This window comes from Clavelina lepadiformis, chromosome 6, assembly GCF_947623445.1.
Source record: "Clavelina lepadiformis chromosome 6, kaClaLepa1.1, whole genome shotgun sequence".
NCBI classification, from domain to species: domain Eukaryota; kingdom Metazoa; phylum Chordata; class Ascidiacea; order Aplousobranchia; family Clavelinidae; genus Clavelina; species Clavelina lepadiformis.
The window spans coordinates 20,066,513-20,078,023 of NC_135245.1; the positions used below are offsets into that span (position 1 = coordinate 20,066,513).

Below are 11,511 nucleotides of genomic sequence, written 5' to 3' on the forward strand. Positions count from 1 at the left end.
TAAAGCAACCTTATACTTCGGTGCGTCGACCTTTCGACTTATCTTTGGAAAAGGAAGGTTTTACTACTTTTTGTGGCATATATTGGGCAATTTACCTTAAAAATGGTTTTGGCAAGAATTGAAATTTAAATAAATTACCTACAGCCAGTCTGTCCTAAAGGCCGAGTTATGAAATCTACTTAGTAAGCAAACACACGGTTACGGTTCTAATTCTAATAGTTCTAATAACTGGTTTAAATGGTTCCCCGTCTCTGTTCCTTGCTTCAGGCAAAGTCGATTTGATATCTTCCTGAGCTTCATGCGTTGCAGGTTTTTCAAGCTTCTTGTCCTCAGCGGAGAGGTTGATCAAAACTGGGATCGAAAATCTTTTTTAATTCATGTTCGGCTGAAAACGCAACGAAGTACACAACAAAGCAACGAGGAATGAGTGGTAAAAGACGCTCAACACACAAGCTGGTTTGAATCATTGACTAGTTTAAATTGATATGTTTTGCAAAGTTTATGGAAAAGTCTAAATATTGTAGCAGGCAGAAAAAATGGTAAAACAAACAACAATTTAAAACCAAGACGATGTTGTTCGCGAACAAAGCGCTGTGTTTTGTGAGGCAAGGTTACGACAGATATAGTTTTCAAGAAAAACCTGGTAGAAACATTTCTGAGATGAAGCTATGACTTGGTCATCATCATCCGCACAAACTCTGTTAAAAAAACAAGAGAATTATTGCGTCATAATCAATAAAGCAACTTCAGTTCAGCTTTTTAATTTACATTTCAAGGCTTAAGAAAGATTGACGAAAGGGTTAAGTGATATAATGACTAAATCTGATTTGTATTGGTTATCGCTATCTACTACTCGGTTAACCTTCATAGTTAACTTGACCGTCTCCGTCAACATCCGCCTCTCGAATCATTTCATCAACTTCTTCATCTGTTAACTTCTCCCCCAGGTTCGTCATCACATGACGCAATTCGGCGGCAGAAATGAAGCCGTTGCCGTCCTAGAAACAAACAAAGAAATTTACATTAAACACTGAGGGTAAGAAATCAGGGTCGTAACCAAGTCATTAAACTCGAGTCGCAAGTCAATTCGAGTCTTTTGGGAGAACTGACTCAAATCAAGTCAAGTTAATTGATATCTGCAGCCAAGTCACACAAAAAGCATCCGTTTTCATCAACAAGAAGCATCTAGACTTTACGAAAATTTCCTTTATGTTGTTGCCTCGTACGCGTTTGTAGAAAATCAAACATTTTTTAAGTTGCACTTTGACCTTTTTTAACAAAAGAAGGAAAAAGTCATTTTACATGATCATGACTAATCAACATTACCAACACATTTCATTAATCAGCAAGAAGATTCAAGTCAAGAAATTTATGTAATTTTTATAACGAGTCTCGAGTCAAGTCAAAAATAAGTAACTCGAGTTATTACGACTTCGCAAGACATGTCAAGTGTTTAAATTTACAGTTTTAAAATTTCCTGAAATGAAACTTACTTTGTCAAAGACTCGAAAAGCCTCTTTGATTTCTTCTTCAGAATCTGTGTCCTTCATTTTTCGCGCCATCATGGTGAGGAATTCTGGAAAGTCAATTGTTCCATCACCATCAGCATCTACTTCATTAATCATGTCCTGTGGAGAGAAGATTCATCTCATCAACGTTACACGTCAGTGACGTGAGAAGTACGTCACAAAACACGCGTAAAACTAAACGTAGTGATGAACATTGCAAAAAGATTTAACATTTTTTGAAAGTTTCACTTTGAACAAGGTTCGACCTTTCACAAACCTTTGTTGGATACTTAAAAATGTAAACACTTGCGCCAACACGCGGTTGCTAAATTTAGCGTCTTCCGCATTGTAAATTGGTTGAACTTTTTCTTTCAGTTGCGTTGAAGAGATGTGTTTGCGATCGCTATAGATTTGTGGAGCCGGTAAATGAAGAAAGTCCAAATGAGACTATTCTGTGTTCATTATCATCGTCACGTGACTTTTGTCTTTACTTGGATCTAGCGACGAGTTTTCATTGTACTAATCCAACCCAGGGGAAATTTGAGGTGACAAGCGTAGACGAGATATACGACGTCGAAGTTGTAGGTTTGGCAACCGGCAAATGTAAAAATTTTGCCGTAATTGATCGTAGCGAAATCTTTAGTGAAAAAAACTCCATTATCCAATACGCTAGTTTTCTTATAAGAAATTATTGGTTATTTGCGCTTCTGTTTCCGATGTTTTAGCCTGACATTTACAGCAATAAGTTCAAACGGAGGTCATCAATTGTTTTACCGCCGCGTTACCTAATTCATCGCTAAGACTTAAATAGAGATGTAAATGGCACAGGCGGGGTTTGAAACAACCAAGTCCATGCAACCAGCACCTACGTGAAGCTCAGCCTCGGTGGGGTTTTGTCCGAGTGACCTCATAACTGTTCCAAGTTCTTTAGTTGTGATTGTGCCGTCGCCGTCCCTATCGAACAGGGAAAATGCTTCTTTGAATTCTAGTATTAGAAACATAGATGAATTTAGATTGTTACATCTAAAAGCCGACATGAAACACGGATTTGGTGAAGAATATGTATCGGGTCTCACCAGCAATTTGCTCTTCTGAGAGTTGGTCCGACTGAAAAACACAATTGAGTTGTAATAAACGCAGATTATATTAGTACTTATAGTTTAGCATGAACTAGGAGAAACACTTTCTTACCATTATGCCTCTTAACACTTTTCGTTGACCAGAAGTAACCTTAGCTAAAAGATAAAAACTGCAAATTAAAAAGAAACAACGCTCAGTCACAACAAGGATTAAGAACGAGCTAGCTGTTATTTTTACATCTGTCTCATAGGAAAATAGGTACATCAGAGGCCAAGCAACTGTTAATTTTTGTTAAGTTATGTTATTTATTTATTAATTGAATGGCAACAATAAATTATCTCTCACTCACACGTACTACTGGGCTAAGGGTACCCGTCTCATAATATATCTTTCTGTATAATTTGTAACCGCACTTGCCTAACCCACATCCCTTTACTCACCGCATGCTGTAACAGGAAGTTCTACGTAGTTCCTTATTAGAGTAGAATCAAACCGTAGAAGCCATGCAATATGTTGGCTGCTGCTTGGGAAGCTGCTATTGGTCGAGCTCTGCCTGCATTGCGGAGGAAACGTTTTATGACGCAACAAAATTTATGCTAAGACGCGGTGCAAAATGTCTTTGGATGCTCAATATTTGCTAAAATTGTCCAGAAAAATCGCGATTTTTACTATGTCTTGTGCGAAGCGATGCTCGATTTTCACAAACTAAGTAAAAATACTGCGGCCTTAAACACTCAAAAGTATAAAGCTTCGACTTTAAATATTTTGGTGCACATGCGAGACACTAGAACACGCCAAGTTGACAAAAGTTTGCTTTATTTATTCGAAGCATAAAAATTTATTTTAACTTAAAACATTCCACGTGCGGACAAATTATGATCCACTGTGTTGCTATAGGCCGCCCCGTCTGAAAAATTGTGCAAATTGACGTCTCGCCTGTTTAGTTATAGCTCAGAATTTTAAGCGGCTTGTGTTTGTGAGTGCAGCATATTATGAATGATGTATTCGTTATATTTATATTGTTTGCATTGCAGTATGCAGTATACAGTATATATATAATATATATAGTAGTACATATATTCAGTATGCAGCAATACTTGACCATTGACTAGTTACCTATATGAGGGCCCGAGGATATCTTTGCAATTTCTGTTGTCAATTATATTTATATGAAGTCTTCGAAATATTTTCCCATTATTTAATGGCAACAAAATACTCCTTGAAAAATAGTTAAGTTTTACGTAAGTTGTGGCGGACGCTGTTGGGCTGATTTCAGAAGCATTCACACAATGTTTGTCTTCGAAGGATGACTAAAGTAAACATTGAAGGAACAAAGGGTCTCAGTTTTGACTGGGTTTTGTTTATGACGTACTCGGTAGTTTTTTTTTTATCTCAAAGTTAATGTTTCTGTGGCGGTTTATAAATGATACGAAGCCGAAGAAGGCCAAAGAACTATTTTGTAAAATGTCGCATTTTCGTAGCGTGCTTTGATTTTCTGTCGTTATCGTTTACCGGGCAATGTCTAAGTTATTCGAGCTCTTTTTTCTAACACGCCGAGTCAAGAACATTTATAATTGAAAGAACTAAAAAGATAGACACGTGTTTTATTGTTTGATTATGGTTATAAACAGGGTACTCGTTGTATTCACTGTAATACCGAGGAAATGTAAAATAGAGCCATTATTGCATGTGAGTGAGTTAATAGTTACTTATATGCACAAAACCACCGTGTCACCCTAGCGTCAATAAAATGTATTAATACACTGTTTTCGGAGTTTGTGTTTGAATCTCCGGAAAACGAATCTGCTAGTTTAGGGTGGCTATCTCGAGTTCAGTGATAAGCTGTCACTGCTGGAGGTCTTATGAGGTTCGTACACTTATTTAACACAGCCATGTTAGGTCATCGACATGTTAAAGAAAACCCGTTGCAATCACTTGAACGTGTTTTTCGTGGATGATTGCGTGACAGTAATTGTGGCAGTACAATGAAGCTTCACTTGAAAAACGACTAGTTATCTAGACTCTAGAGTGATATACTGATATATAGACACAAGGCATGGCCGGCAATTGTCTACTGGAACTTTTAGCGGTGTAGAACTTGTGAGACCATTTCCCGCGGTTTTCAACAGTTATTTGATTTTAAATATTTAAATTTTTGATAACGTTTGCCGAAGATTCATTCCACAGTTTACACGAAATTTCATATGTAGATTCTTTCTGATGACTTGCGTGCCATCACAGTAGGCTGGCTGGCTTCCTAAGCGTAAACAAAGTATTGTTGGTGTTTGGATATGCGAAATCAGAAAACGGTATCTTGATAGCTCTCCAGTTATTTACAATAACAATTTTAACGCGTTTTGTACATTTGACGTGTCAGCTAGAATTACTTTATTTCATACGTAATTTTACTTATTTACTGTTTGTTTAAGAAGCCGGATTTCATCTTTTTAACTTCAATTTGTTTTAGGAATATAAAACTAGCGAAGCGTTTCGATGACGAAGCAAAGCTTTAAACCAATAGAAATAAGCCAACGTGAGACCGTGGGAAAACACGTCGAGTTAGTTAACATTGGTTCCGGGTTTACATGCTGTTCAGTTGACTGCGTTATCCAACACTGCAGAATTGCAGATCCAGGACCTGTTGAGTGGTGTTGTTTTGACAGTTTGCGTTTGCATTGATTAATAGGTGTTTCTTTTAGGTTGTTTAATTTTGGTACAATGAAGCATTTTCTTGTCGTGTTGTTTGCCGTATTCGCGTCGACCTCGAAAGCGAGTGACGTTTTGGAATTTGATGATTCGAATTTTGGAACAGAAATCACTAAATATGACCTAATTTTGGTTGAATTCTTTGCACCTTGGTAAGTAGGCTAAAACTGTTATGCTAAAATTTATGTTGTTATGCTGAAGCTGCGTGTGGATGAAATACGAAATTAAGATCGGTCAGTGAAGTCTATTTATTCGTTATTAATTGGCGCACAGACAAAAATGTTCGGCGTGAACGTTGATAAATCTCGTGCGTGCAGGTACCACACTTTCTACTGCGGCTAACAACCTAAAATGACAAGTGCAGGTGCAGAATTAGGTTCCAGTATACAAATGCACAACCACAGAACGCCTTTGTATACTAGAACCCAGCTACTCAAATTGTGACGTCATCTGGTCGTGCACTTGTATGAGTTATAGGCAACATCATACCATCACATTCCGTATTTTATCGTGCATAACAACCTGTTTTTAAACTGCGACGTATAGTTTTAGTTTAATAATTTTACAAAGAATTGTGAATTTGCCGCCGCACTACTTGGCTCCAAAGAATAATAACAACTAATTAACACAAAGCACAAGTTTATTTCACAATTTGTTCTCGAAAGAAAATATTTTGGTGAAAATATATCACAGTCCAAAGTGTTGATGAGAGCTGTTTCGCAAAGAATTTGTATTTGATTTACATTATTAATTATTATTCTATACATTACAAGTAATTTAAAATCGGTAATACTGAGGGGGCTCTCTTCTAATGATTTACGCAGAAGTTTTGTCCAAGTTTTAGTTTTTGACATAAACAACATAAAGCCTTGTGGCACAATCGATCGTTAGAAAAATGGTCTGACAACTTGAACCTAATAGGCTAAAACAATTGTGCTTATTTTATTCCAAATTAGGCTCTTTACAGTTTATTTCCTATGTAAGTTTATTACCAGACACTGTTGTACCTAGAACTATGGTTTGAGTGGAATGTTGTGGTTCATGTTATTTGTGTGTCGCGGTTTTAAGATGAATTATTTCAGGTGTGGACATTGCAAGAAACTTGCCCCTGAATATGAAATCGCAGCCACGGCATTGAAAAGGGAAGACCCTCCAATTTCTCTGGCAAAGGTAACGAACCATGACTGCATGTTTAAGCCTTAGTAGTGCACTACCGAGTGCATGTGACTTTTGCGGGATTGGTCGTAATCTAATTTGCTTTGTGCTTCTGTACTCTTGGCCAATGGTTTAAACCTGTCCTCATTGAATTCAAATTGTGACCTTACAAAGGTTGATTGTACACGCAGTCGAAAAACTTGTGCCCAGCAAGATATCCGAGGCTACCCTAATTTAAAGATATATAGGTCAGGCCACTCGTCCAAATATCGGGGGCCAAGAAGAGCAGGTATTCTAGAATGTGCATGTTGTTAGGTTGATTGTGCATCCAGTCCTGAACTTTGCAAAAATCTTAACATCTTGGGTTTTCCGAGTTTGAAAATTTTCCAGCGGGGCGAGGAGAGTAGCAATTATAAGGGACGAAGGACTGCAGGTGGACGTAGAGCTCACCCTTCAAAAAATAATGCTTCAGTGTTTTGTTTCTTGGCCACATGAGCAAAGATTTAATTTTGCTTGCATTGGCAGCCACCGGTGAATTCATCTGAATTCCAAAGCAAATTATGTCTCATAAATCAGACCAAATTTCTTAAAGACAGATGAAACTCTGTTACTTTACATGCTTTAAGTTTGTGGAAATGAAATTTCGTCGGGTGATTTTATAATTTTGGCCAATATTTTATGCTGTAATATTTTAACTTGAACCTAAACTGAAGTGTTATTTTATTTCATTTTTACTAGTCATTAGAATACATGGTGATGGGCTTAGCAGCAATTCTGTGTTTTGGTGTTAGGTTGACTGCACTGCTAATAGCGATACTTGCTCAAAATTTGGTGTTAGTGGTTATCCCACTTTGAAAATCTTTCGTGGTGGAGAATTTAACCAAGATTACAATGGCGGTCGGTCAGCAGGTATAGAAATATCAGTAGAAAATGGTAACGATCATAGCTTAATTAGATCGTAATGTAGTTGGACTTAAACTTGTGAGTAACTTACAGATGGAATTATAAGCACGTTAAAAAAAATGAATGGACCTGCCTCCAGAGTATTAGATGATGCCGAAAAACTGAAGAAGTTCCTAGAAAATGCTGACCCAGTCATTATTGGTGGGTTTTCATTGCACTTCGCACCTGAATGTCGATAATTGCCGGCACAAGGAGTTGAAATTGTAAATGTGGTGAATACTTTACAGGTTACTTTGAAGAGGGAAATGACGGTATAAAAGAATTTGAAAACATCGCAAGCGCTCTGCGTGAAGATTATAAATTCGGTCACACCAGCTTAGCTGATGCCCTTACCGAAGCAGGAACTAAGTAAGTGCTTAGATCGCCTTAGTTACCGCATCACAACACCCTCTGATGGACTTCTTTTGCCACAGTGTTGTGAAGCTTCATCGACCGAAGCGTCTTAAGAGCATTTTTGAAGACCAAGTATTAACTTTTGAAGGGAAACTAAACTTGAACAATCTCCGCAATTTCTTGAAGGATAACATGTAAGATTGTGATTGCTGGGTGATAACTGATAAGCGTTATGAGCGTGAGGGCATTGGTAACTAAATAACCTTATTTGCCTAAACCTATTATTAAACCTAAATAACTTAATATTTTATTTTATTACTTATCTTATTTGCAGCTTTGGTCTGTGCGGACACGCTGTATCTACTAACTTTGAAAAATTCAAACGTCCATTGGCAGTGGCCTTGGATGCAAATGTGGATTACGTCAAAAATCCAAAAGGTTCAAACTATTGGAGGAACAGGTTTGACATGATAACCCCAGCTCTGTTGTTTTAATTGAACTTTTACTTATAAAGGTCATCTTCCTGTTTTAGAGTCATGAAAGTCGGCAAAGACTTCGCAGACCAGATGAACTTTGCAATTGCAAATCCAGCAGACTTAGGTCAATTTCTCCCTGATTCTGGTCTCCCTGAGAATGATAAGAGCGCCAAGCCACAGAAGCCAGCAGTCGTAATCTACGGTTCAGACGACAGGAAATACATCATGCCTGATCTGTTCAGGTGAAATTTGATCTAGTTCTGGGGTCGGTATACCACCTACTTCCAATGCTTTACTGTTACTCTTCTTTCAGCCTCGATGGATTTAAGGAGTTTCTTGAGAAGTTTTTGAACGGAGAAATATCAGCGCACATTAAATCAGCGCCCATTCCCGAAGCCAACGATGATCCGGTCACCGTCGTTGTCGGAAAGACGTTCGATGAAATTGTAATGGATGAGAGCAAGGACGTGCTCATTGAATTCTATGCCCCCTGGTGCGGTCATTGCAAATCTCTGGAGCCGAAATGGAACGAATTGGGAGAGAAGGTATTTGACATACTGTGAGTCTGTGACATCATATACACTGCTTTGTGCTCACGTTTTAATCGTTTTGTAAACGTCACAGATGAAAGACAATGAAGATGTTGTGATCGCCAAAATGGACGCGACCGCCAACGAGACACCTAAGGAATATGCTGTGTCAGGTTACCCCACCATTTACTGGGCGCCGAAAGACAGCAAAAAGAATCCAAGGAAATACCAGGTTTGTTTAATGTTAAAATGAAAACTGCCACTTTCGAAGGTTTATTTTCCAAGTTAAATGTCATAACATAATTACCTAAGTTGTCCTTCCAATCTAAATATAGCTTTAGCTAAACCTAAAATAGCCAATATCAACTTGAACACTCATTCTCCTAGCAGCACATCTATGGCAACAGGCTGCGTGACATAGTTTCGGTGAAATTGCCAATCTGTAAAATACATTATTTCCCTACCAGGGTGCGAATAACTTCGTTATTTCAATTTCCTTTCTTTCCAGGGTGGACGCGAAGTTGCCGATCTGGTCAAGTTTCTGAAGGACAACGCCTCGTCCAAAATCAAGACCGAGCTCTAGTACAATCCCGTCGATTACATGCCTGTGCAGTACTTAGAAGCACTTCTTCATCGGTTGTACACATTATTATGTCATAGAAAAGTACTATGACCGCAAAATATGCCGCTGTGTAGTTCTGTGTCCTTTGTGTTTTGGTCTTGGATGAAATATTTCAACAGTGTGCTATAAAAGAAATTCCACAAAGTGTCAAATAAAATTCAAGTTAAAAAAGTTTTTTTTTTCTCCGTTGACGTCTCGCGAACAAGGTCGAACAGGAAATTTTATGTATCTTTTTATTTACTCTCCGGCCGAAGTGAATTTGATAAGATATTAACAACGGTTAATGCGGCACCCAGACTAAGTTGACGCTCAATGTACCAGAGGTCTTTGGTGACCTGCATTCTGCTTTTCTTGCGAGATACTTTGCTGATAAAGTTTGGCTGCGTAAAAGCGAACAACAACAACTTTGCAAAAATGGCGCAGTGGGAAAATCGCAGGACGACAATAGACAGGTTGTGAGTTCAAACCAGCGCGCCCACAACTGCTAACCCTCTCCAAGAGGATTAAATGCCGCAAAGAGGCCGGTCGATTAATCGAGTTAATCACCATTTATTCAAACATTTTTTTTCCAGATTTAATTGCAGATGCATGTACTTGGTCATATTTGCTACACCACATCGTTTACATGAGTTATTTCGTAGCTCGTGTGACTCGACTCTGCACTCGGTTTGATTGGTTCCCGGTTCGATTCCCGGCCTGCCCGTCGCTCTTTCGTGAAGCAGCGTAAGCAGCCTGGTCCACGATCACATGTATAAAGTAAACAGTCTTGATCACAATCTCTGGAACTGAGGCGCCTGCCAGATCAGGGACACAGGCCATGGAGTAAAGTAGTGGCGAGCGGTCAAATTCAGACCTTCTCTTCCAAAGCATAAAAATTTGAAAATTGAAGCGAAGTGAAAACATATTTTTAACACGATCGTATAAGCTTAGCTTTCTCACATCAAGACATAATCTGTGTATTTGTTGCATACATACCTTTAACGTTATGATTTATCTTGCTACAGCGTTTGTCAACGTCTTCATGGCTCAGGAGGAGCGCGTCTGAATCTAGATCAAAAGTTGTCGTGTTCAAATCACGTTGGAGTCATTTATCCTTTTATGTTGGTGTTATGATACTGTTGAACGGATTCAGGTCAATTCAATTTCTGGACAGTCGAGGAAGATACTTCTAGAGCAATTAAGCTCAGGATGACCCAACCAACATCTTTGGAATGAACAATCCTTGGTTTCATCGTAGGTTGGTAAATTTCCAGAGTTGAATCGACCGTGAGCTGAAATGAATGTTACCCTGAAGAACAAAGGGTTATACGCAGAGCAGGAGCAAGGCATACTTCACAGAAATGGTGTCGTCTTCCATCATTGATATCGGTGCAAAGGTTCTGGCTTTGATTCCTCACAAACTTCAACTTCTTTTTTTAAACTGATGTGATGATGGTATCTGTGCTAACAAATGTCGTTCAGGCCAGACGCGTTGTAGCTTGCGACGTTTACAACAGAAATCGGAGCAAAAGTTACCGAGTTCAGGTCTCTGTGCAGTCATATGACCTGTGTCTTACATCTTTTTCAAAATTTAACTGATGTATCATCGTTGGTTATATTTGTTACACCACATCCTATACGTGTGCAACTTCATAGCTCGTGTGCTTGGACACTGCACTCGGTGCTAGAGGTTCCGGGTTCGATCCCCGGCCATGGAGCAAAAGGGCAGTCCATGAACGTAGACAACTGGTCCAATGACCGAAAACCACCAAACAGGTGGTAGAACCGACGGGGAAAAATGATAATTCGGAATACGCACTGGCAGCAGCATTTTTTTTTATTTGGATAATTTTGAAAGATATATATTTGAAATTCAATGCAAAGTGAATCCCGGTGAATAGCCACTTTGGATAAAATTTGCTTGCTGACCTGGAGGTATCGGGTGCGATTCCTAGCCAGTGCAGCAGATGCGGTACAAACATTTATGGCGCCATTTAACAAAATATCCCACCCGTCCTCCTAGGCGACCTTGGTCTGAATGTCGCTGAACTGCTTGGGTTAGCATGACTATGCTTCCTTTCTTAAACAAGACCAAGACAGATCCTGCCAGTTTCTATTGATATGGCCGCGAGCTTAATTCAAGACGTCAGCTTAAATTA

General features: G+C 38.8%; 2 protein-coding genes across 2 annotated transcripts; one reads left to right on the forward strand and one right to left on the reverse strand.

The window, feature by feature from the left end:
• Window positions 1-357: 357 nt before the first annotated feature.
• On the reverse strand, window positions 358-2,961 carry LOC143461979 (calmodulin). Its single transcript, XM_076959948.1, has 6 exons — window positions 2,700-2,961; window positions 2,585-2,615; window positions 2,378-2,493; window positions 1,494-1,628; window positions 863-998; window positions 358-698 (listed from the first exon to the last, which is right to left on the reverse strand). The coding sequence occupies exons 1-6, from the start codon at window positions 2,850-2,852 to the stop codon at window positions 667-669; spliced, it is 603 nt and encodes a 200-aa protein (XP_076816063.1). The 5' UTR covers window positions 2,853-2,961; the 3' UTR covers window positions 358-666.
• A 2,296-nt stretch (window positions 2,962-5,257) lies between these two features.
• Window positions 5,258-9,548, forward strand: LOC143462639 (protein disulfide-isomerase A3-like). Its single transcript, XM_076960870.1, has 11 exons — window positions 5,258-5,446; window positions 6,377-6,464; window positions 7,241-7,358; window positions 7,446-7,553; window positions 7,640-7,760; window positions 7,826-7,939; window positions 8,080-8,205; window positions 8,278-8,463; window positions 8,535-8,766; window positions 8,846-8,983; window positions 9,260-9,548. Exons 1-11 carry the CDS (start codon window positions 5,307-5,309, stop codon window positions 9,332-9,334), a joined length of 1,446 nt encoding a protein of 481 aa, XP_076816985.1. The 5' UTR covers window positions 5,258-5,306; the 3' UTR covers window positions 9,335-9,548.
• Window positions 9,549-11,511: the final 1,963 nt, after the last annotated feature.

What these genes read in the sequence shown, in the direction of transcription:
- LOC143461979 (XM_076959948.1), bottom strand. Translation starts at nt 2,852, where the DNA reads ATGTACCTATTTTCCTATGAGACAGATGTAAAAATAACAGCTAGCTCG. An exon ending in AAGTGTTAAGAGGCATAATG is followed by an intron (nt 2,616 to 2,699) that starts GTAAGAAAGTGT and finishes TGTGTTTTTCAG; the next exon opens with TCGGACCAACTCTCAGAAGA. An exon ending in CTTTTCGAGTCTTTGACAAA is followed by an intron (nt 999 to 1,493) that starts GTAAGTTTCATT and finishes GTTTGTTTCTAG; the next exon opens with GACGGCAACGGCTTCATTTC.
- LOC143462639 (XM_076960870.1), top strand. Translation starts at nt 5,307, where the DNA reads ATGAAGCATTTTCTTGTCGTGTTGTTTGCCGTATTCGCGTCGACCTCG. An exon ending in TGCTGACCCAGTCATTATTG is followed by an intron (nt 7,554 to 7,639) that starts GTGGGTTTTCAT and finishes AATACTTTACAG; the next exon opens with GTTACTTTGAAGAGGGAAAT. An exon ending in CTTACCGAAGCAGGAACTAA is followed by an intron (nt 7,761 to 7,825) that starts GTAAGTGCTTAG and finishes CTTTTGCCACAG; the next exon opens with TGTTGTGAAGCTTCATCGAC.